This window comes from Daktulosphaira vitifoliae, unplaced genomic scaffold (genome assembly GCF_025091365.1).
Source record: "Daktulosphaira vitifoliae isolate Bord-2020 unplaced genomic scaffold, ASM2509136v1 Scaffold_5, whole genome shotgun sequence".
NCBI classification, from domain to species: domain Eukaryota; kingdom Metazoa; phylum Arthropoda; class Insecta; order Hemiptera; family Phylloxeridae; genus Daktulosphaira; species Daktulosphaira vitifoliae.
The window spans coordinates 7872569-7898343 of record NW_026099576.1 but is presented as its reverse complement, the minus strand read 5'-3'; the positions used below and the strand labels follow the sequence as shown (position 1 = coordinate 7898343).

General features: G+C 31.1%; 3 protein-coding genes and 1 pseudogene across 3 annotated transcripts in view; 3 read left to right on the top strand and 1 right to left on the bottom strand.

Moving 5' to 3' along the window:
* The window catches only part of LOC126907514 (uncharacterized), a 98912-nt gene that overhangs the window by 54381 nt on the left and 18756 nt on the right, over nucleotides 1-25775 (bottom strand). The gene's annotated exons all lie outside the window — the stretch shown is intronic.
* LOC126907551 (deoxyuridine 5'-triphosphate nucleotidohydrolase-like) lies at nucleotides 2462-3407 on the top strand (annotated as a pseudogene).
* On the top strand, nucleotides 11055-15768 carry LOC126907519 (uncharacterized). Its single transcript, XM_050688872.1, has 2 exons — nucleotides 11055-12541; nucleotides 15320-15768. The coding sequence occupies exons 1-2, from the start codon at nucleotides 11074-11076 to the stop codon at nucleotides 15517-15519; spliced, it is 1668 nt and encodes a 555-aa protein (XP_050544829.1). The 5' UTR covers nucleotides 11055-11073; the 3' UTR covers nucleotides 15520-15768.
* Nucleotides 19030-20485, top strand: LOC126907531 (uncharacterized). The gene is made up of 2 exons (XM_050688891.1): nucleotides 19030-19151; nucleotides 19227-20485. The coding sequence occupies exon 2, from the start codon at nucleotides 19295-19297 to the stop codon at nucleotides 20483-20485; it is 1191 nt and encodes a 396-aa protein (XP_050544848.1). The 5' UTR covers nucleotides 19030-19151; nucleotides 19227-19294.

Here is a 25775-nt window from a genome sequence, read left to right as displayed (position 1 = left end):
ATAATCACCAACTTTATCCATATTTTTTTTATAAAACCAGAATATATTGTTTAGTGATGAGCCTATTAATTGAAAAGTTGTCGATGTAGTTTCATCCAATCGCATTTGTTTGACCCGTTTACTTTTAACTGTATTATCATTATTAGAATTACGGTTTCTTTTAAAAGACATTCCACTTGTACTCGGCTGTCTTACAACACCTTCATTTTCTGCAATAAATAGACTCTGTTTATCTACTCATATTTATTAATTATTATTATTATTATTATTACTTACTACCAGTGGTGTAGTCCTAAAAATGTTTATGGGTATACGCCTATACTATGAATAGAGAATAACGTGGGGGCTCCACCCCCACCCCCCCATTGCACTTTATATTTTCTACATACAATATTTCACAATTATTTTGTAGAACTTTTAACTTTATACATTATCAACGTGATACAGTCGTCATTTGATCAATGGATAAGTTAAAAACCTAAATGAGGAAACGTGGGGAATTTCACCCCTACACTACTTTTCAAAGGCCTTAACTATAACATAATTTTGGGGGACGGAATACAAATATTGTGATGTTTTAACTGTGTTAAAAATATGTATTTTCTAATTATTACATAATGCAACTAAAACTCCTAACCCTCCCAGATACTCCTTCCAACTTCCAAACTATTACTCGAATATTTTTACTGACATTTCTAAGTTCTTACATAAATTAAATTTCATAGTCATGTAATCGATAAGTGTATTATTAGATATTTTTATATTTTTTATAAATAAATAATAAACTTTATGTAGTAATAAAATAATCTTACAATCATTGTTTTCAAATCGTTAAAACATAAATGAAATAAACGTGAATAGGTACATGTTATCACTATCTTAATTCATTATAGGTAATATATTAAATACTAGATTGGTTGGTAAACGGTTTATTACGGAAAAATACAAATTACCAATTTCAACAGCTATAGGTTAACCCAATAACTTTCAGTTTCAACTTAGTATGTGCTATATCGTTAATTTCTGGTCAATGTTTTAAATTTTATCAAATTTCAATAAAATTGTCGTGAAATGATAAATATTATCCTATTTATTTTATTGATATTTATTTATACACTTTGACAGTGTTTTGTTTTACATTTATATTCTATTTTTAAAATGATTATTGTCTCGAGCCATATTTGTGTGTTTATAACTTCAGATATATGTTTATATGTGGTATGACTGTAGAGATTAAACAAACTGATAAGAGTTATTCAAAATTTGTGTTTTATGACAAACGTACCTATATTCGATACCCATGTATTACTTTTTATTTTATTCTTTAGTCTATACTCTTTAACTATTTTATAAATACGTATATGCACTTATAAGAAAACTAACAGTGGGTATACGCCGTATACCCGCGTATACGCTCCATGACACCTCTGCTTACCACACGACTGAAATGTCACCGAATCAGGATGATTACCGATCGTTATATTATAATCAATCCCGTATTTTGTGAGATCTATATTATGTTGTAATTTATTTAATTCCAATAATTAAATTATAAAAGTATTTTTATTACTTACGGTGCGTTTTTCTCTGAAAATGTCAAACTGCATACATACATGGAAATCTAATCCCGCCGTGTTTTATTCAATGCCTCACTAAATTTCTTTTGACGGAAAAAGTTTTTTCACACTTTTCACAGTGAAACATATTTATAATATAAATTTAGTTAAGTCAATTAAGATTCTAATAAGCATCAGTGATTCATACTGTAAGTACCACGATGTGATCAATGCTTTGTTATAAATCGGCAACTGTCTCTTATCTTAAGATGCGCGTTAATGGTCTGTGAGTTAAATACATTTTACCCCCTCCGTATATTGTGCGAGAGAGTTGTAGATATATTATATTATTGAAGTGGTTATTATCAGTGGTCCACAATCAAAAATTAATGCAGTATAAATCTAGCCGTATCCAGGAAATAATGAGCGAGATAATAAGTATCAGCAGTGATTCGAGTAATTTGAGTTGCGAATANATAAGTATCAGCAGTGATTCGAGTAATTTGAGTCGCGAATTATTAACTTTTGAGGACATATTTAACGGTTAGAATACATTTTTAATTACGACTAAATAATATTTACTAATATTTAAAAATTAATTTAGCTGAAAATACGCAAGATTTTAGTGATAGTGATCAAGCTAACATCACAATCAACAGTGAACAGACTAACATTTCAATCAATAGTATACAACTGGTTAGCGGTAAGTAATGATAAAAATGTTATTTTATGAGGAAAATAACAAACATTTTTTTTAATTTATATTATAGTCCTGAATTGCGAGTGTAATACAGTAACGATCGATTTTACAGTAAACGGTGTTAGGTGTATGTATACTTTAACATTGGTCCACATAATTTAAATCTAATTAAATTCTAATTAAATTTTATTTTTATTCAGCTTCATATACAAGCAGCAAACCTATTGGTATAGTAAAACCCATTAGACGACGAAATAGACATTGTGAGTTTTTATTTACAAAAAGTGTTTTCAAATCCATTTATGTATTCCTCATATAGGGGTGTAATTCTTACCGTCTGTTAAAACATATCTAATTTAGTGCATTTAAAAATTATTCGATCATTATTTTATTCTTTTAGAAGTCCATCATTTTTTCTTGAAGAATGACGAGTGACAAGAGAAATATTTTGGCTTATTCAAAATGGAGCATTAATGCTCATTCGCCATCTAAATCGAGTATGTTCGCTGCTGGGTATGACTTGAAAAGGTAAAATTATTATTTAATAAAATAAAATTTTGAAAAATACATGAGTTTTATTTTTACTATTAGCGCACACACTTATACAGTGGTGGCACACTGAAAAAAACTAATAAAAACCGATCTCCAGATAAAACTTCCTCTCGGGACATACGGACGGATTGCCCCGAGGTCTGGGTTGGCGAGCAACAATTTTATCGACGTTGGAGGTAACTTTAATTTATATTGATGAAATACTGTTTGATATTATTAATTAAAATATATATTTTAGCAGGTGTTATTGATGAGGATTATAGGGGAAACATAGCAATTATCCTATTTAACCATTCCGATGTGCCTTTTAATATTAATCCGGGTGATAGAGTTGCACAATTAATATGCGAAAAAATTACATATCCCGAATTGGAAGAACTTATGGTAAAATAATTTAATATTTTTTTTTTAGATTATTATTATTATTTATTCATTTAATAGGATTTGGATGAAACGGATCGGGGTGAATGTGGCTTCGGGTCAAGTGGAATCAAATAACTGCTCGCAAATTTTTTATTCATTTATAATGTGTACATTCAAAAATTATTTGTTTATTATTATTTAGGAAACATTTATCACAAACACTATTATTATTTTTTTTTGTTAAGTACATTTTTGTATATAAGAGCTACGATGACCAAACAGTTGAAATGTGTCAGGATAACATTGATCTATTCAGCGCTGAGATGTATTGTATCTAGTTAAAAGTAATTCGGTGAGTTATTTTTATATGGACATAATATATTTCAATGTTGAATATATTAAGTTAACCTCAATCGCCCGATCTCAACTATCGAGTCATCGTAGCACTTATATCCATAAAATATTTTTATACATCATTATTGTTATTTATTTTTATTAGCATATTATAATTTATATAATAAAACAATTATTGAAAATTGGTATTTTTTTATTAATTAATAATTTTTTAAGAATATTTATAATTGGTACTTTTTATTGAATTAATAATTCGTCCAATGATGATGAATATATCCATTAAATTTTTAGTTAAAAATAATAGATCAAACAAATATTTGCTCACTTCATAATATTTAATANTTTTTTTTTCATTTTTTGAGCTCAACGATTTACCTTCTACAAATATTTCAATATAAATATTTTAAGAAAAAAAATATATTCAAAATTCGATTACCACTATTTACGTTGGTGCCAGTGTCTGACAAGTGTCACTTTATAGACAGACCAAATTTCCATTCTTGTTAAATTCAATATGATATATTTTCTATTAATTACCAGTTCACCGATGGATTTATGAGTATTGCGCACCTGTTGTTATAATTTTTTCTTTAATTCTTCCATCATGTCAAAATAACGTGGAACACAAAAGAAACTGACAAATTTTCAGGTTGAAATCGAAAACTGATGGACTTTTAGGTGGAAAACATCCATTTTATATATTTATTAATGTGAGTGGGAGAAATAAAAATACAGTAAACATATTAGAGGCTTTAGTGGATAAGCGGTGATATGTCTCATCCACCATGGGTTTGTTGTCCACCCGACGGCGCCATGCCTGAATAAATGCCCCTGGATTTTGTCCGCCAGGTGGTGCGGCGTCGGGTTTCGTGCGTCCACCGGATGGTGCTGCATTGGGTTGGGTTGGGTTTCGTCCATGCTAGATCTTCCAGCTGGGGTGATTGGGTGACGAATACGAGGGGAGAGCAACTCGACGATTTGTTCTCGAATTTGGGGCTCCTTGTATGCAACGTGGGGAATGAACCGACGTTCGTTGGCTCGGGACGTGGATTGGTGGTTGATGTCACGGTGGCGTCGGTTGATCTGTACAACAGGGTGCACGGGTGGAGGGTTGAGTCGGAGAACGACAATCACTCGGACCAAACTATATATCGTATAGTATTGGGACGAGGAGGATGTTGGAAGGACCGAGAAGAGAACGTGTTGGATGGGATCGACTCTGATACCTTCTGTTGGGGTTTTGAGGCGGCCGGTGGGTGTAGTTTCATTCAGTGTGATAGTGTGGACGCCATGGTAGACAAATTTCAGGATGTGATGGAGCAGGCATGCGATTTCACCTTGAAAAGACGGAGCAGACCACCTCATGGCAAGCCCCCGGCTTACTGGTGGAACGGGGAGATCGCTGATAAGAGGAGACTTTGTGCCCATGCGAGGAGGACAGTGAAAAGGAGTGTTGGAAGGGTAGAGCCGGAGCGTATGGTTATTCTCAAACAGGACCTGCGTGAACGTAGGGACGAAATGAGGAGAGCCATACGTGACAGCAAGAGAAGATGTTGGGAGGAGATGTTGCGGACAGTTGAACGGGACCCGTGGGGACGGCATTACAAACTAGTCATGGGAAAATTGAAGAGGGAACCGCTAAACGTGGAACCTGCCTTTGCCAGAGAGATTCTGGAAGAATTGTTTCCTAGACACGAGGTGGTGGAATTCGGAGATGTAGAGCGGAGAGTTCCCCCCAACAAGGGGTAGAGGAGTTCACTTGCGAGAAAGTCGATTGTACGGTGGCTAGGATGAGGCGTAGGAGAAAAGCGCCGGGCCCCGACTACATCAACAGCTGCGTTTTGGCGGCGCTGCATTCGATAGCACCCCACGTGCTTCGCACTATGTTCAATCGGTGTTTGAGAGATGGGATCTTTCCTATGAAATGGAGATCGGCCCGGATAGTGCTCTTGAGGAAGGGTGGCAGACCGGCGGACGTGCCCTCGTCTTACCGGCCCCTGTGTCTGATTAATGACGTGGGGAAGCTGCTTGAATTTCTAATCGTGCGTAGATTGGAGAGTCATGTGGATTTTCGTGGCGGTCTGTCGTCCGCTCAGCATGGGTTTCGCAAAGGACGTTCGACATGTGATGCGTTGCTCGTGTTGCGGAACGCTGCCAACACCGTGGTACAAGCACGTAAGTGTTGCGCAGCGGTAAGTCTTGACATCAAGAATGCATTTAACTCGATACCGTGGCGGCGTATCATTGAGGCCCTGAGTGACTGGGATACTCCCCGCTACCTGGCGGATATGTTTAAGTCGTACTTTGAGAGTCGTACTGCTGATTTGACGCTGTGCACGGGTGTGGTCATGGATGTAATGGTCACGTGTGGTGTGCCTCAGGGCTCTGTGGTCGGTTCGTTCTTATGGAACCTAGCTTACAACAATGTGTTGGCAATGGATATGCCGTCTGGAGTAGGGATTTTGGGATTTGCTGATGACACACTTCTGTTTGCTGTAGCGAATACAGTGATGGAGTTGGAGGAAAGGATGAACAATGCTCTCAGTCTAGTGTCTATTGAGATAGAAAGGCTGGGCCTACAGCTATCTGTAACCAAGACGGAAGCGGTGGCGTTTAGACGCAATTACACAGACCGGGTACCGGTCTTTTCACTCGCTGGAGAGCCGGTATCGGTATCCGATAGTATAAACTATCTTGGTGTGCTAGTCGACAGGGATTTGATGTTTGGACCGCATGTGGAGCGTGCGGCGAGGAAGGCGAAGGGAGTTTTCCTGGCGCTTTCCCGTCTCATGCCGAACATTGGCGGCCCCACGCAGGCTAGGAGGAGATTGCTGTTGAACGTGGTGCATTCGGTTATGTTGTACGGTGCTCCGGTGTGGGCTCAGTCACTTGAGTACAGGAGGAGGAATGTGGAAGTGCTGCAGAGCGTCCAGCGTCGGGCGTTGCTGCGAGTGATATGCGCGTACAGAACGACCAGTGGCGTAGCGGCCAATATAATCGCGGGGGTTCCTCCGATTGATTTGCTGGCGATGGAGAGGTCTTAGATGTACCATGAGCGGAAAGCTGTTGACACTAGACTCGAGGAGACATTGTTGAGGACACGGTATCATGAAGTCAGAGCTCTAACGATAGCGAAATGTGAGGAGAGGACTAGAGATTCCGACAAAGGGGAGTGGACCCTGCGTCTTATAAAAAACATTGTATCGTGGATAAATAGGAGGCATGGCATGGTGGATTTCCACATGACCCAGCTTTTAATCGGTCATGGATGCTTTGGTAAATATTTGACTAAGATTAAAAGGGAGGCGGATGAGAAGTGTTAGAGTTCCGATGCCGTTATGGATGATGCCAACCACACGCTATTTGAGTGTGCAACATGGTTTGGAGAAAGGACAATCCTGACGTCGGTCCTAGGGAACGTCAACCCGGATAACATAGTAGATTTGATAGTGGCTAATGGCAGCAATTGGAATGCAGTGGCAAGGTATGCCAATGTGGTTATGAGAGAGAAGGAGCAGCTTGAAAGGGAAAGGGAGTTTGGCGGTAGACGACGTCGGTAAGTGATGTCGTGCGGAGTAGTACCACGAGGAACGATGTGAGGTAGAGCTGTCTTCGCCTGTCTTCGCCTGTCTTCTCAGGGAGGCACGGTAAGGGTGGGTTTGCCTTACATCGCAAGCGGTGCTGTGGGTTAGTGTGGAGCTACCTGGGGGAAGTAATGCCTAACGGATGAGTTCCCCCCAGGTAGGTTCAAGACACAAGTCAGAGGAGGAGGGGAAAAAAAAAAAGGGTATGACTGGCTGGGGTTTCACGTGTCCGCCAGATGGCGCTCTGAAGGGTTGGGTTACGTTGGGTCCCGTCAAGTTAGATTGCTCCGTGTTTCGCAAAGTCCTGCTCCCACCTCCACGTGGTGCAACCCGGGCAACAGATCCCGCATTTTGGGATCCGGCTAACGGGGGAGGCCACACCACGTTGTGAATCAGCTCTTGATTAATTTCGGGCTGATTCACAACGTGGTGGTGTGAGTTTTAGAGACGGCGTGGGCCGCCCTGAAGCAATACCTCGCGGTAGTTCCAGGGCGGTCCACATCATGCCGGTTTGTGGGAAAAAAAAAAAAAAAAAAAGATTGCTCCGTGTTTCATTTACCCATCCCAACAAACACCCATTTTATAATGAGGAAGGAGGTTGAGGAAGTCGAGCCGAGGGGGATGGTCGGCATACAAATTATAACCACTAGTTTACTAAAAATGGTGTTAAATACATTATAATAATTTATTAACTTAAATAGATATATATATATATATTTATATATATATATATATAGATATATAAAATCATTTTTAACTGATATATTTAAACACTTTCCATTTAAAAAATATTCCAATCTTTCTACAATTGAACAATGTAGAATTTTGTAGCCTTCAAGCAAATTCTGCGATCTTTCAGATCTACTAAACTCACCATTTTCATTTTTAGCAATTATATTCATTGATCCCGAAACGTTGTTTAAGTATAAATTTACAGTCATTAAATCAGCTGCGATATACTCTTCGTCCATTTCTCGTAATGAATCTAACATTATCCTAACAATTTCGACATGAGATTTTACTGCTGTTCCATAATCTTTAAATTCAGATTCTGGTATGTTATTTTCAAAGTTATATAAATATTTCTCACTGTACTTGAAATAATTAAACAAATGTTTAGAGAAATTACAATGTAACTCTAAAGGGTCTAAGGAAATTGAATATTTTGTGTAAACAATAATACATATGAAAAGTCTAAATGTGAGCATTTTGACGTATACTAACAATTAGGCAATACTAACGAGTTTTAACGAATATTTAACTTAAGTAATATAAAAAAAATATTACTTGATTTATAATTATGCTAAAAATAATACTAAATATAACACAATGATATATTTACTTTCAACAGAAAATGTTCGTGCCTCTATATATGATTATATTTGGCGATACGTTAATTATAAACGTTTCTTTCTTAGCGGCCGTCTTATAACATCTCAAGTTCAGCCTAAAGTTTATCAATTAGTCCACGGTTGACCCTGAGTGTCTGCTGTAGAAGCTCTATTAATTTTTGACGTCCTTCGCTCTCTTGAAAATATTAGTTTTTGTCTTGATTAGTGAACTAATTTTTTTTCCTTTGGTTTTATTTGTTGTAAATTTGATTAGAATAAATATTACAACTTTATTTACTTTAATGAATATCAAGGACCACATCACTGTAGTTTCCTCTGTGAGAAGGTCTATCTTAATCATCGCCGAAACTGAAGCGTATTTTAAAGAAAAAGATAAATCGTTATATTCTAAAGGCATAGAAGTTTAGAATGGCGTTGAAGTAAATGTATTATTCTAGAAGGCTACTATGTTCACGATAAAGTCAAATTTTGGCATAAAATTGTGTTTTTGTTTGTGATTTCTATGAATTTATGAACAACCTGATAACAATATTAGAATGGGAAACATCTATTTGTATACAGATAGACAGCAAAGATAAGTAAATATAATTTTTTATAATTTATAAAATAAAAACTCAATTTAATAATGTTCTTTTTTTTAATACAGTTTTTATAGTGTAATTGTATAAACTATTTATTTTTTTGTATTTAAACTATAGTTTAAAAACTATAGTCTAAATTTTTAGTGTGTAGACAAACTATTTATAAATAATATTCTGTTAATTTTAACTTCGATGCGAAGCTGAGAAGGTATTGGTTTTACTATGATGTGTTTTTTTTTTTTTTGTGTGTGTCTGTTACCACTTTTTCTCAGCTCTCACCGAACGGATTTCTTTCAACGATACGTCAAAAGTTCACAAATTGTATCTAGTCGAAGACATTACCCTTCAAAATTGAAAAATTTTCCCTCGTTCCCCGTAAATGGGGGAAACTTCCAAAAAAATTACAAATTTGAATCGCTAATTTTCGAAATTTTTTCAATTTTTTTTACTAAAAACTGCCGTAAATTTTTCAAAAATTTTTTTATAGATGCTTGATGTCTTTACCTATTATTTGGTAATTTTTTTTGTTAATTTGACTTTTTTTCTGCCCACAGGGGGGGATTTAAAATGACAACTTTTTCACAAAAAATTAACTTATTCAACTTAACTTTTGAAAATGTTCCGGAAGGTCTGACACTTTTGTATATATCTTAAATTAAAGCTAATGTAATATACTCTGGACTTGTCTTCATTGCGAAAATGGCTACCGAATGCTATTTTCGTGTGAATATCTCGATTTTATTATTTATATAATATTTAACTTTATAATGCTATAACTTATTGAAAAGTTTATGGATCCTCACAATTTTTTTATGAGAAATAATATTTTTTAATAAACCCTTTTTCATTTGACATACTTTATCTTTATCGAGATATTAATAAGGAACCAGCAGATCAAGTAGCTTTTGGAATAAAACACCAATTTTTTTAAAATTAAACACTATCTAAAGATTTGCATCGAAGCGTTTATTTATGATAGTGATTTTAATCACTGTCAGATATCATTATACTTGATCCAACTATACCACGTCACAACTGTGCCACGACCCCCCTGTGCTGGGTTTTTTTTTTATAATTTTTATACTTATTAATATAACATCAAACACATGTTTTACTTATTTACATTTCCGTCCTATTAATAAATTAAAATTTTTATTAACCTAACACTGTTTTATACTCTAAATTTTTTTGTTAAAATATATTGATATCATAATTAATTCTTGGTTACTTATAATCTTGTTGAATATTAGCAAAGCATATAGTCTATATGTTTACATTCCAGTCGGTACGCTAGAAGACCTATTACAATTTTGTTGTTGTAATTATTATATAAATATAAATTATTTGTAATTAATAAAATATTTTCGAGCGTACGATTAAAATATATTTTTTGGAAAAATTCGCGCTCATCCCAAAGTACACTTATTATTTATTAGTTATTAATAACTTTTTTATGTCTTCCTTTATACATTATAAAATTGTCAAGTTGTCAATTAAAAAAAAATATATTTTTTGAAATTGTAACATACATATTTAACTATTCTGTAAAAAAGAAAATCATCAAATAGAATAATGACTTATTAGTGAAAATTTTTTCACAACAATAATTTCAAAAATTATTACAATTAAAAAAATAAACTTGAGTTGAGACACGAAAATAACAATTTTGATAATTCGAAATTAATACATTTTAATGCTTAAAAATGTTCATTTAAGTTAATAAATTATTATAATGTAATTAACACTATTTTTAGTATACTTATAAAACAAGTGTTACTTTTTTAAGTGTTTTATCGAAAACATTTTGAATTTTTTATTCGTGTAGTGCACGTCAAAATGATGATTTTTTAAGTAAATATAATTATATATAGAGGCACGAAAATTTTCTGTTGTAAGTAAATATATCATTGTGTTACATTTAGTATTATTTTTAGCATAATTATTAATCAAGTAATATTTTTTATAATTGAATATTAAGTTAAATATTCGTTAAAACTCGTTAGTATTGCCTAATAGTTAGTATACGTCAAAATGATCATAATTAAACTTTTCGTATGTGTTATTATTTACAAAAAATATTCAATTTCTTTAGATCCCTTAGAGTTACATTGTAATTTCTCTAATCATTTGTTTAATTATTTCAAGTACAGTGAGAAATATTTATATAACTTTGAAAATAATACATCAGAATCTGAATTAAAAGATTATGGAACAGTAGTAAAATCTCATGGCGAAATTGTTATGATAATGTTAGATTCATTACGAGAAATGGACGAAGAGTATATCGCAGCTGATTTAATGACTGTAAATTTATACTTGAACAACGTTACAGGATCAATAAATATGATTGCTAAAAATAAAAATGGTGAGTTCAGTAGATCTGAAAGATCACAGAATTTGCTTGAAGGCTACAAAATTTTACATCGTTCAATTGAAGAAAGATTGGAATATTTTTTAAATGGAAAGTGTTTAAATATATCAGTTAAAAATGATTTTATATCTCTAACTAATTTTCAAGAGCCAATAAAACACAGCCTGGAAGTCTTACGTAATGAAATCAAAAAACTAAATAATAAAATAATTAAAATTATGAAAGAATATTTGACTTTAAGAGAAATGTTTATGGTGGAAAATATTGACATTTTAAAAAATTGTTGTGACATAATAAAACATTTGGCATTGGCTTTTGAAAGAAAATCATACAAAATTTTCAATCCTAAAAATGTTTTGTTTTACGATTTGATGGAAAATCGGCCTTGTTTTTTGGAACTAGATCTTGCATCAGGTTCTCAAGCAAAACAATATGTTAGATACAAAGGTGACAATCAACAAAACGACGTTTTAGACATGGTTCGATTTGACCCGTTGTTAATAAATAGTTCTAATAATTATCAAATTAAGTTATTTGATGTGTTTCGTTTCGTCAAGTTCGATTTTAACTTTGAAAATGTACAAGTATTTATAAGTTTGGTAAATGTAGCAACAATTCGTCCAATTATGTCAGTCGTACGTTATTATTTTGCATTAGTTAGAAAATTCCTTACACCTTGTGAATTTAAAAATGAGAAAATAAATAGCGATATGAAATATAAAATCATTGATATGGGACAAAATATTGTTGAAAATATGAAATTCTTTATGGATATGAACTTATTTATAGAACAATTTGCAACTACCATTGAGCGTATTTTTAACTTATTATACAAAGTTATTTCATCCTTCAAAGAACGTAATGATTTGTTCTTAAGCAGTGAAATACAAACAATTTCAAAAAATATTTATCAATATATGATATATATATTACCTGAAACATATATCATTGAATGGAATATTGTTAGTTTTTATGATATAACTGAACAGAAAGTTAATAAAATTGTATTGTTTATATCAGAATTAAAAAAATATCAATATTGTTTTGAAATAGCAAAAAAGATTCCTCATAAATCATGTTTTAATTGGCTAAAAAATAATATTATTATAAAAAATAATATTCCTATTGGTAAGTTAATGTAATTTTACATGTATGTACTATTGAAGCGTTTTTTATATACTTAATAGTTGTTTCATTTTCATAATATTAATTATAGGTTTTATGAATATTATGCTTAAAAAAATACCTTAAAAACAACGCTAATAACTATGATATTTTAGATCGTTAGAAACTGTTGTAGGATATTAGATATAATTTTTTTCAATTTTAGTTTCCTTTTTAGATTTAAAAATAATAAAATGTGCAACGAAAATTTTTGATAGTAAAACTTGATGTGAAAATAGATTTTTGATTTAAATTTAAGTATTTTAATTAGCAGATATTATGTAACCTGATAAACAAGTTATATTATCGGATGATATTTTGGTTATTATTAAATATTATAGTTAAATCTACTCTTACCTGATAATCATTGGAATAATGATGGGGTTTTTCCCATAAAAGTTTTATGTTAGTAAAAAATGTATGTGATATTTTTTGGCTACATTTTATTAAATATTAGTGAATTTTTGAAAAAAAAAAAATATAATATAATATATTACACGTTTTATTTATTTTTTGTTAGTATTATAAACACATTTTATGTAATCTACTTTGTTAATTGCGCAAGTTTTTAGTATCGGCTTATTGTTTTGAAGTATTTTGGAATAAAATTTGAATAGTAAATTGTCTAAGTATAATATTATCAAATATTGGGAATACTTCACGTTGGTCAAAAAGGATTTATACATTTTTGAATCATGTGAGTTTTATCTACATTGAGTATTAAAAAGGTATAGCAGAGAATATCCGATAAATATATCATCATAAATATTTAATATGTTTCTTTTGTCGTTTCATCATTATATAATATATTTAGATAATTCCGACATTTATTAATTATACGTGAATCAAAAAATTTATAAATAATGGTTATAATTCCCTTTAATTTGTCAATGAGCTAATAACTACTAGTTAAGCACAACTTGAGACCTTGATGATTTTGACCAGGTTCCGAAAGAAGCCTTTAGTAATTGATGCCACCAGGTGAAGCAAAGTCAAATGTTAAGCCGAACTGACATATTCTTTGGACCACAATCCATGAGAGAAATCATAGTAGATCGTGATGCGAAAATTTCGCAGTCCACCAACATCCAGGCAGCTGCAAGTGGACGTGTTTGACAGAACGGTGGAAACGCTGTTGAGTTGGGGGTGGAAAAATTAACTTGCCAGGTTGTGGCCAATTCTGTTGCGTGGATTAGGGGCCAGATCACAGCTCCCCGTCCCGTCACCATTCTTAAACGAGTGTAGTGGTTGGTCAATGACCTCACCCCAGATTGGATAAACATCGTTCTTAACCAGAGTCTCTAAGAGTGTGAATTACCCCCTACGTGAAAGAAGACCAAGTTGGTGCTGTTCAGAAAAGGTGACTAGCCCAGAGGTCTCCCCTTATCACACCGATCTCTGTGCACGCTGGTTGACTTGGGGAACATCCTGGAGCATTTGCTAGTCACTTGGAACGTGCTCCCTATGCTGAGACTAGCCAAAGGCCAGTTTGACTTTAGGTTGAGAAGGTTTAAATCCTCTTCATGGATTGGTTCTCAAGATCGATGACGAGTTGGGTTTCGGAGTGTTGGTGAGCATGGACATCCGTAACGGATTCAACAACATGAAAATGTCACACATATCTGAAGGTCTGGACGAGTTTTGAGTGTCTTTATATCTTGACCGAATAATTCGTTCGTATTTTAGCGACCGGATCAGATCTATAACTGTTGATCTCGCGCAAAGAACGGTTTACTCTTCAAAAATATCACGTACAACACAGTAATCCACAGAGTGAAATACCGCAAATAACACTTCCATGTTTATCATGTGGTATTTCAGCTACCAATTTCATCCCAGAGATTTTTGGTTTGCACTATGTGTTTCCTGGATACATATAAAATCATATTGTTTTTCTTTGGATATATTTTTTAAGAGTATTTCCTTGTCCCTAATCACGATATTTATCTAGGTTATCGTTAGAGCTGATCCTGAAAGGCACCTTTCTGTAGTTGACTTTGGATTGGTATTTATCATGTATTTATACACTTGTTTACTTTTGTCCTCCACATTATCAGACTATTTGTGTCTTGCACTTCGTTTATATCTCATACCCAGGTGTACCCTTATTCCTTTCTTAAAACAATGGTCTCTTGAAACCCACAACCAATCCAATGTGTCAGTCAAGCATGGTAACTACTGAACAATTTCACGTATGTGAATATCTAAGTAGGCTCATCATCATTTTCGCATGCTTAGTACTCTTCTCCTTCTTCTGCAGTTTTTTTTAGTATTAAAACAGCAATCAGAATAAATTTATTTTGAATATTTGAAAGGGAATAAAGAGATTTTTTTGTTTACTACGTCCTCTTACTGTTAATAGTATTAATAACTCACCAATAAGAGTTCCATAAACTATTTAAGGGGCGTGGTGTGGGCTAGTGGTCACACTAGTTGTTGACAAAACTCTAATGTTAAGCCACACCTACCGCCGTGCGTAGGTATGTAGCGACCATGTGTGCGCTTCTACGGAGACAAAAAAGCAACATGTTCTCAGTGCAGAAGGCAACGGGAAACCACTGCACTTAAATTTCCCCAAGACATACCAATCAAACTGGTATTAACCAACCTAACAGTTGTTAAAAAAAAAAAAAAAAAAGGGTATTTAGACCCATAATAATGTTATTGTATATTATCATTAACATAATAAAAAATATATGTATTTTTTGATATAAAAATTATAATTGATAATTATGTTTTTAGAACAATTAGGAAATCATGAAGACATATATCGATCACTTTATTTTTCTGATGATAATACAACTGATATAAAGAAATATAATAGTCATAGCTCAATTAATGAAAATTATGGGATGAATAATCATAACAATAAAGTTTTTAATAATGGAACTCAGTCATATTACACTCCTAAATATCTAGTTGATTATTTACTTTATGATTAGTTTTTACAATTTATTCACTTCATATAAGGATCATACACGGTATAAAGCGCACAAAAACAATATAATGTAACATAATTATTTAAATAACTTAACAGTAATAAATAAGAAAAATAGTTAACAGTCAAAAATGTAATTAAATAATCTAATTCATGTAACTTTTGCCATGGAAATAATTGTATTCATTATTTTTATATAAGATATTTTTTGATTCAATAAAACAAATCTACAAAAAAAAGTTAACAAATTATTTTGTAATGTGCTATATTTAGATGACTTTATTGCGAAATTTAGAAGGAGATCTCAAGGTTGGCATCAGACAAATAATATCAGAATGAAATCATAATTATGGATTAAAAGAAATTTTTATTAAATTATGTTCTATTATAATCTCATAATATTATTTTAAAATTTGTGAAATGTATAGATTGTTCCGTCAAGATTAATAGTTTTTAAGCTGAAAATATTCTGAATTTTAAACTTTGAAGCTAAATAATCAATAAAATTGCTAAATTTAAAAATGATGAAAAATGCAAAAAAAGAGCTTTTTCACTCGTTTTATAATTAAAAATTTTGAATGGTCGATATCAGTTTTATATTATTAACAGTGTTGAGAAGGAACTGGTTCCAAAAGGAACGGATTCCTGGAACGAGTTCTTTTTGAAGGAACGATGCTAGGAACTGCTTCCTTTTAAAATAAAGGAACGAGGAAAATGAACAAATTCCATTTTTTAAGGAACGTGAACGGAAATTACAGTTCCTAAAAATTTTTATAAACATGTTTTAGTGTAGTTTTCTTCGTATCTAGACATTAAAATATTAAGGTATTTTTAGTTGACATTTGACAATGGAAGTCCCCTATATACCCAGCCGAGATTGTAGGCTGTTTAAATGAATCAATTGACTATAAATAGAGTTATTATCACATGTAGGTATACAGTACATATTTAATGTACACATACATATATTAAATAATGCACCGAATATTATCGTCGTTTCTTGTTAACTAATATATGTTAAAGGTTTTGGGTTTTCTGATTTATTATTTCTAACTTGTATGTAGACAATAGACATTGGTCGCGTTGACACAAGTCGTAAGCATATACTACCTGCTTATAAATATAATTTTCGAATACTTTTAGATAAGGAATACTACAAATTTGTTTTGTATTCGACTGCTGATGAAAATCATTGATGACCGTTATCATGATCTCATTGCCACAATTTTTTAAATAACTTGGTTACATAAAAGGAACGAAGAGTGGAACGAGTTCTTATTTTGGAGGAACTGGATCTGGAACAAGTTCCTTCTTAATATAAAGAACTAGGATCTGGAACGAGTTCATATTTTAGAAAATGAACGGGGAACGGAACGAGTTCCATTTAAAAAGGAACTTTCCCAACACTGATTATTAAGTTACCAGAAAAGCCTTTTTTTCCTTGTTTTATTATATAATAAGATTCACTTCTATCTGTTTTCTGTATTATGGAATACAAAAATTGACATAGTTCTATAAAAATATGTTTTTAGTTTCGATGCGAAGCTGAGTAGGTATTAATTTTACCATGATATGTTTATTTATATTTTTTCTCAGCTCTCACTGCACTGATTTCTTTCAACAGTACGTCAAAAGATCACAAATCGTATCTAGTTGAATACATTACCCTTAAAAATTGAAAATTTTTCTCTCGTTCCCCGCAAATAGGGGAAATCTCCAAAAAAATTACAATTTTTAAAATTGGTAGATTTTGTAATTTTTTTACTTTTTTTTCTTAAAACTTCCATAACTTTTTCAAAAATCAACAAATAAATATATTTTTTTTATTTTAAAACCTTAGATATTTATCTTTCATTTGATATCATTTTTTTTGAAAATTTAACACTTAACCTGCTCACAGGGGGGTATTTAAAATAGTAACATTTTTACAAAAACTAACTTTTTCAACTGAACTTTTGAAAATGTTCCGGAAATACTGCGTTCTTTATACATATATCAAATCAAATGTCATATACTATAAAATGAAAAAAAAAATTTGTCCCAACGACATATCTTCTATGCGCAAATGGCTACCATATTCAAAAATAAGCTATTTTTGTGTTAAAATTCTGGGTTTTGTATTTTATTTTATTTTAAAATATCTTATTAGAGGAATACACTAACTTTCATGAATACTTTATAATTTAATTGACAAAGAATAAAGTTCATAAGAAATTAAACTTTTTTTATTGTTTTAAAGTCGAAAAGTAATATTTTAATATGAGTTAGCTTAAATAGCCAATTTTATCATACTAAAAATACAACGAACAGTTGCCGGATCGGTAACACTTATATCATTCACGCTAAGGGTACGAGGTTAAAATCCGTCAGTGGCAAGTAATATTTTGGATTTTTTATGAGTTAAAATAAAATTTTCAAATCATTTGATATTTATCTCATTTAGATTCAATAACTTCAATGAATATAAAGGATTCTATCACTATAGTCTCCCCTCGTGAGAAGAAATTTATATTCATGTTAATATTATTTTACTATGTGGTTCATTTTGTGGGTACGATTTATTTTGCCAACCCTCACTAGACCTACTTTTTTCAACAATACGTCAAATGAGTACAAATCGTATTTAGTTTAAGTTATTACTCTTAAAAATCGAAAAAATATTTCTTATTCAAATAAAAAATTAGCTTAATCAGCTTTTTCCATACAAACAATTTTTTTTTTTATTATTATATATACCCGTGGTAACATAGGCCATTAGGTAACAATTACAATTTAGGTAATTTACAATTTAGGTATTTTATATTTTAGGTATTTTATGATTTAGGTATTTAACAATTTATTACTAATATTTAAAACATGAATTATTATGATAAATTTAAGGAGATTTGTATTTTATATTTTGTTTTGCAATTCAGACATTCTTATGAATTTTAGAGTAACTTCAATTGCTTTAGTTTCTAGTCCAAGATACTCTAAAAGAAGTTCTGGTAATCCCGCCCGTCTTCTGCTTTCCATGAAATACATTCTGACATTATGCGTTTAATTGTAAGTCGTGTATTCCAGGATCCACAGGTTGGAGGATCTTTTTTAGTTATAAGATAACTATGGGTAAATATGTGTGTGACCTATTCTGAGTCTTGTTAGTATTACTTCCCATTTTCTTGGTAACTCTAATGGTAAAGACCAAGGTGTCACATTTTGTTTTATCTCGTGAAATTTTGTGTTGATTGAATTCCAGTGCTTTTGCCATTTTATTGTACATTCCGATTTAATTAACGAGAATAACTCTTGTTTTGTAATAGTTGAACTGTTATTGCTGATAGGTATGTTATTTCGTTCTTTGCTACTTGGTCTCCTAGTTCATTTTCTATAATATTTGAATGACCTTGGATCCAGTATAATTGAATATAACATCCATATTCTTTGGCATATTGAAGGGTATTTTGTACTTTGACATTTATATTATTCGTGTCGTATATATGTAAAAACTTTAGGTTAGCGCCATCTGTGTAATTGTGTTGATATTTTATAATTGTGTTATCAGTGTCTATCTGTTATATGTAGTTCTTTTTAGTGTGTTTCCCTTAATAATATAAATGTGTGGTAAACGTCGTGTAATTAATTATTCTTTTTTAGGTAAATGTTTTGTTTATTTAAATTTGTATTTGTTTTTTATTTATATTTAAACATGTTTGTAAAATTCTTTTTTAGATTAATAAAATCGGTTAAAACCACATTACAAATTAATTACATTTCTGAAGGTACCATATTAAAAGAAGATGAGTATAAAGAAGGAAGAGAGAAAATTATTTATACATATTATCAGAAGAGGGGAAGACGTTTTTGAGGTAGCTGGTTTGTCAGAAAATAAGATTTTGTGGTGTATTTTGCCAAGTGAGTATCAAAATATTAAATGTCACAAAATTTTACTGTCAAAATCTACGATAAGAAGTGCTATTAATGCAATTAAACCGATTAATGGTTTTCGCAAAGTTGGCTTAAAAATAGATGAAGATCTAAAGAAAGAATATTTTGATGAAGAAGATAATTTATGCTTTAAAAATCTACCGTTAGAAGAAATAAACTCTATGTCTGATATCACTATTCAGTCAAACAGTTTTGAAGAAGGAATGATTTTAATGGAAAGAATTAAAGAATTGGAAAACAAACTTAGTTTAAGTGAGGAAGCTTCTTTACATTTAGTTGAAAAAAAATTTTTATTAGAAAAGTTTGAAAAAAAACAAAATGCTGCAGAATGGATAGAACAGTTTGAAAATGAATGCAAGCGACACAAAATAAATAATAACAAAAAGATTGAGGCACTTAGATTTTTTTTAGATGGGTCATCTAAAGATTGGTATGAGTCAAATTTGAAAAAGATTGGTCCAGTAAATTGGGATGAATGGAAAAGTTCATTTCTCATAATTTTTGTTGATAAAGGATGGATTAATGTAAGAAAAGCCTTTAATTACAAATACCTGGGTGGTTCTCTAGTAGATTATGCTCTGACTAAAGAAAGATTATGTTTAGAAGCTGAGAAAAATGCGACAGTTATGTCAAGAATTAACTTGATTGTAGTTGGGTTGTCTTTAGAGATTCAAGATGAACTTGACCGAGAAACAATAACAACGATGGAAAAATTGGTAACTGAACTAGCAAAATTAGAAGGTTCAGTAAGAACAAAAAAAAAAGAGGTTGCATCAAGTACAAATTCAAGTATAAAAACTGAAAATTTTAAGGGTAGAACTGAAGAACAAAAGAAGAAGATAAGTGAAACCTTTAAGAAACCTTGTTATATGTGTGAAAGTTTAGGGTGGCGAAACCGTTTCCATCCTACAACTGAATGTAGAAATAAAAATTTATACACTACTAAATTTAAGGTTAATCTTAATGAAGCAATTAATGATTCTGAGACTGATCAAGTATCAGAAATGATTAATATTGAATTAGATAATAAATCTTTAAACTAAAATGCCCGGAGAAATTAAATTCATTGATTAAAATTAATGTACTTGTTGATAATAAAATGATTATAAAAGCAGTATATGATAGTGGTTCCAATGTCAGCTTAGTAAACCAAAAAGTTGTAGATATTTTAAAATCAAGTTTAAAGAAAAACAAATCTGCTTTTAAGACAATCAATGGATTCAATTTCTGTACAGCACGGGCAAACCTTATTTTAAAAATTGGAAAATTTACAAATTATTTAAATACATATGTTGTTAAAAATAATAAATTTTCTTATGACCTTTTATTAGGTTTGGATGCTATTAAAACATTCAAATTAATTCAAGATCATAATCTAAATATTTTACAAAAGATTAATTCAAATACAATTACCAAATTAGAAAATTTAGAAAAAATTGAAAACAAAATAGAAAAAGAAGATAATTTAAAGGAAAAATTAGAGATTAATTATAAAGAAAATTTTGATGTAAAAGAATTTGAGATGAATTTAGACCACATAGAAGATGATATAAAAAGATTACAGATTAAAGAATTAGTAAAAAATTATATTCATATATTTGCTAATAACAAATTTGATGTTGGTAGAGTAAAATCAAGACAAGCAGAAATTAAATTGATAAGAGATGAATACGTTAGCTCGCGTCCTTACAAATGTTCTTTTCCGGATGAACAGGAAATAAAAATACAAGTAAAAGAGTTATTAGAAGCGGACTTAATAGAAGAATCGGACTCTCCTTTTTCATCTCCGGTTACTCTGGCATACAAAAAAGAAGATGGACGTCGGTCAAGACTCTGTATTGATTTTAGGAAAATGAACAAATTAATAATACCAGAAAGTTACCCTTTTCCAACTATAAATGATGTAATTGATAAAGTAGCAAATTGTAAATACTTTACTGTAATCGATATAAATTCTGCATTTTGGTGTATTCTTTTAAAATTAGAAGACCAAGAAAAGACATCATTTATTACAAAATTTGGAAAATTTATGTTTAAAGTTCTTCCATTTGGACTTAAAAATGCTCCAGCAATATTTCAACGGATCCTTTCGAATATAATAAGAAGAAATAATTTAGATGAATGTTGTATTAATTACATTGATGATATATTAATTTTTTCAAAGTCATGGCAAGAACATATGCAACATATCAAAAGTTTTTTAGCAACTATGGAAGAAGAAGGGTTTAAACTAAAGCTAGCTAAATGTAAATTTGCTGCAAAATCTGTTAAGTATCTGGGTCATGTCTTACAAGAAAATAGAGTTTCACCAGCACAAGAGAATCTTATTGCAATCAGAAACTTGAAAAGACCAACGGATAAATCAGGTGTACGCAGTGTGTTAGGTTCAATAAATTTCTATTTGAAATATATTGAAAATAGTGCTGAAAAGTTTCAACCCTTACATAATTTGTTGAAGAAAAATAGTGAATTTCATTGGTCAGATGAGTGTGAAAAAAGTTTTAAACTAATAAAAGAATACTTATGCTCAACACCAATTTTAGCAATTTATGATACAAATAAAGAGGTATATATTGAAACAGATGCTAGCTATAAAGGAATAGGAGCATCATTAAAACAACCACAATCAGATGGAAAACTACATCCAGTTGCTTACTTTTCCCGGAAATTATCCGAAAAGGAAAAAAAAATGGATATTATTCACTTAGAATGTAAGGCAATTAAAGATGCAATTAAATATTGGCAGTATTATCTAATTGGTCGTGAGTTCAATGTGTGCAGTGACCACAAACCATTAGAGAATTTAAGAACTAAATCTAGAACAGATGAAATACTAGGTGATTTAGTTCATTATCTGTCTCAATTTCATTTTAAAATAATATATAAAAAAGGAAAAGATAATATTTTAGCAGACCTCCTTTCAAGACAGCCAGTTTTGGAATATTTTGAAAGCGAAGATGTTATTCGGGTGGTAAATTTAATTGAGCTTTCAGAGATACTCGTGGATCAGGAAAATAATATACAAGAACTAGAATCTGCCAAGAATACCGAAAAACGTCGTAATATCATCTTTAAAAAAATTAAAGAAAAATCTAGGATATTCATATCAGTAGATTTGGGAAAAAAAATAATTGAATCAGTGCATGACTGTTATGGCCATATAGGGGTTTCTCAAATGTGTGCAATGATAAGACCATATTACTATTTTAAAAATCTTGACATGTTGGTGAGTGATTTCTGTAAAAGTTGTTCTATTTGTATAGAAAATAAAACAAGAAGGAGTAGATTGATTGGCTTGATGTCAAAACTTGGTCCTGCTTGTGAACCCTTTGAGATAATGTCTATCGATACAGTTGGTGGGTTTAAAAATAATAAATCTAAAAAAAAGTATATGCATATTTTAATCGACCATTTTAGTAGATATGTCTGGATTTCAACGACTCAGGGACAGTGTGCCAAGGACTTTATAAACCTTATAGATCCAGTTGCGACAAATAATAAAATTACTGTATTATTAGCGGATCAATACACTGGATTAAATTCTGATGAACTAAAAAAATATTTGAATAAAAAAAATATTCAGTTAATGTTTACTAGTGTAGATTGTCCACAGTCAAACGGATTGAATGAGCGAATAAATCAAACTCTAGTCAATAGGATAAGATGTAAAATAAATGGAGGTAGAAAACAAGCTTGGTCAACCATAGCTGAAGAATGCGTTAAAGAGTACAACCGAACAATTCACAGTGCAACAAAATTCGAACCAGCTTATTTATTATTTGGGGAAAAGACAAACATTAGTCCCATAGACATAGTTAACAAGAATAATTTGGTGGCAGACAGGATAAAAGCATTAGAAAATTCGAAAAAAAACTTTGAAATCAACAAAAAAAGAGTTGATAGAAATAGGAAAATACATGAATTTAATGTTGGAGATGAAGTATACATTGAGAATGGGAATAAAATAAACAGAGGAAAAATGGATAAAGTTAGAACGGGACCTTTTCCGATACTGAGGAAAATTTCACCTTCCTTCTACGAAGTAGGGTGTGGAAAAAAGAAAAAAGTGTCAAATTTTTTTCATAGTGTTAAGTTGTCTCCTTTTCCCCAGAAAAGAGACCTCTGAGGGGGAGGTGTAAAAACTTTAGGTTAGCGCCATCTGTGTAATTGTGTTGATATTTTATAATTGTGTTATCAGTGTCTATCTGTTATATGTAGTTCTTTTTAGTGTGTTTCCCTTAATAATATAAATGTGTGGTAAACGTCGTGTAATTAATTATTCTTTTTTAGGTAAATGTTTTGTTTATTTAAATTTGTATTTGTTTTTTATTTATATTTAAACATGTTTGTAAAATTCTTTTTTAGATTAATAAAATCGGTTAAAACCACATTACATATATTTTTAATGTTATTTATTGCACTAAGAGAGTCTGAAAAAATAGTTGATTTAGATATTTTTGCCTCTATTATTAAGTTAATGACTTGAAGTATTGCAAATGATTCTGCTGTAAAAAGTGAACATGTACTAGGGAGTTTGAACATTTTGTTAGTATTATTCCAGATTACTGCTGCTCCTACTCCGTTTTGATTTTTTGACGCGTTAGTATATATATTCTCTCCTGGATTGCTATGAAGAATTTGTGCATACTATTGTTTGAATGTATTTTTGTTAGTTGAATCTTTTTTATCTAATGCTAGTTCTGTAATGATGTTGATTTGTTGAATCCAGGGAGGTATCGTTGACATACTAACAGGAATAATGTTGGAAATCGTAAAACTGTATTTTTTAAGTAACAATGTAATATTCTTAACTTCATGTTTGAAATTCAACTCTGAAATAGTTGTAGCAAGTTTTGTCTCATATTTGAGTACTATTTGATATCTCCTTAAGTTAAGGGGAGATATTCCTGCCTGGTTCAATAAACTAGGAATAGGACTCGATTTGTATGCTCCCATGGCTAATTGAATGCCAGCGTTGTGGTTCACATTCAGTTTTTCTATCGCTTTTATTTTTTTATATCCCCATATATACGCTCCATAGTCTAGTTTTGATAAAATTAAAGATTTGTTTATTTGTATGAGTGAATTTGTTTTGGATTCCATGTTGTGTGAGATAGCACTTTGATTAAGTTTAAACGGTGATTAATAGAATTTTTTACCTGATTAATATGGTCGACCAAGAAAGAGATGTGTCGAAGGTCATTCCGAGAATTTTAATTGTTTTATTTTTCTTTAAGGGAGTTTGATTCATTTTTAGGTTTATTATTTGATTTTTTAAAAAAAACAATACTTTGGGATTTCAATGGAGAAAAATTAAAACCTGACTTTTTTGACCATTCTACAAGTTTGTCGATTGATTTCTATAAAAAGAAATTAATCGTTTCTATTTTATTACTACTGCAAAATATGTTGAAATCATCCGCATATAGAGTTGCTTTAACTGGAAACTCTACACGTTTTGTTATACTGTTAATGGCTATAAGAAAAAGTGTGGGAGATAATGTCGACCCTTGTTGTACTCCATTTTGTTGAATGGATTCTTCTGATAGGCAATTATTTATTTTGACTTGGAAGGTTCTAGTATCTAGGAAGTTGCATACGAAGTTGTAAAGTTTATTTACGCTTAATATTTTGTTGAGATTATTTATGATAAGTGGATTCCACGTAGAGTCATAAGCTTTAGCTAAATCTAAGCTTACCATTCCCATATATTGTTTTTTGCAAAAGTGTTTTGGATTTTACTGTGTATTTGTGTTAAACAATGGTTAATTCCTTTGATTTTCCTAAAGCCGCTTTGTTTCGGTATTAGAAAGTTTATTTTTTCTAAATACCATGTCAAACGTTTATTGACTATTTTTTCAAGAAGTTTACACATGGTGTAAATAATTGTATTAATGTAATTAATGAGATTGGTCTATATCCTTCAGGGATAAATTTATATTTTCCTGGCTTATTAATTGGTATAATTATGCTATTTCTCCATGCTTTAGGAAACACATTGTTTTTCCATATATAGTTATAAATTTGCAGTAATATTTTGAGTGTGTCAGTGGAAAAGTTTCATACATGATTCAATCATAAATCAATTAATAGACACTTTTTAAATCCGTTCTCCCAAAAAGAAATCTATATATTATTTTTGTCATATTTTTATCCTAATTTTAATAATTAAATGCTTTATATACACCCTAATTTTAAGTGTAAAAAAAACTACATTGATGTTATATTAAATGTCAAAATGATTTTTATGGTTACTTATTAATAAACAGTAATATTGTAATGAGACAATGATGATTTTTGGGGGTGCAAAATATTTAAAAAAATATAACACAA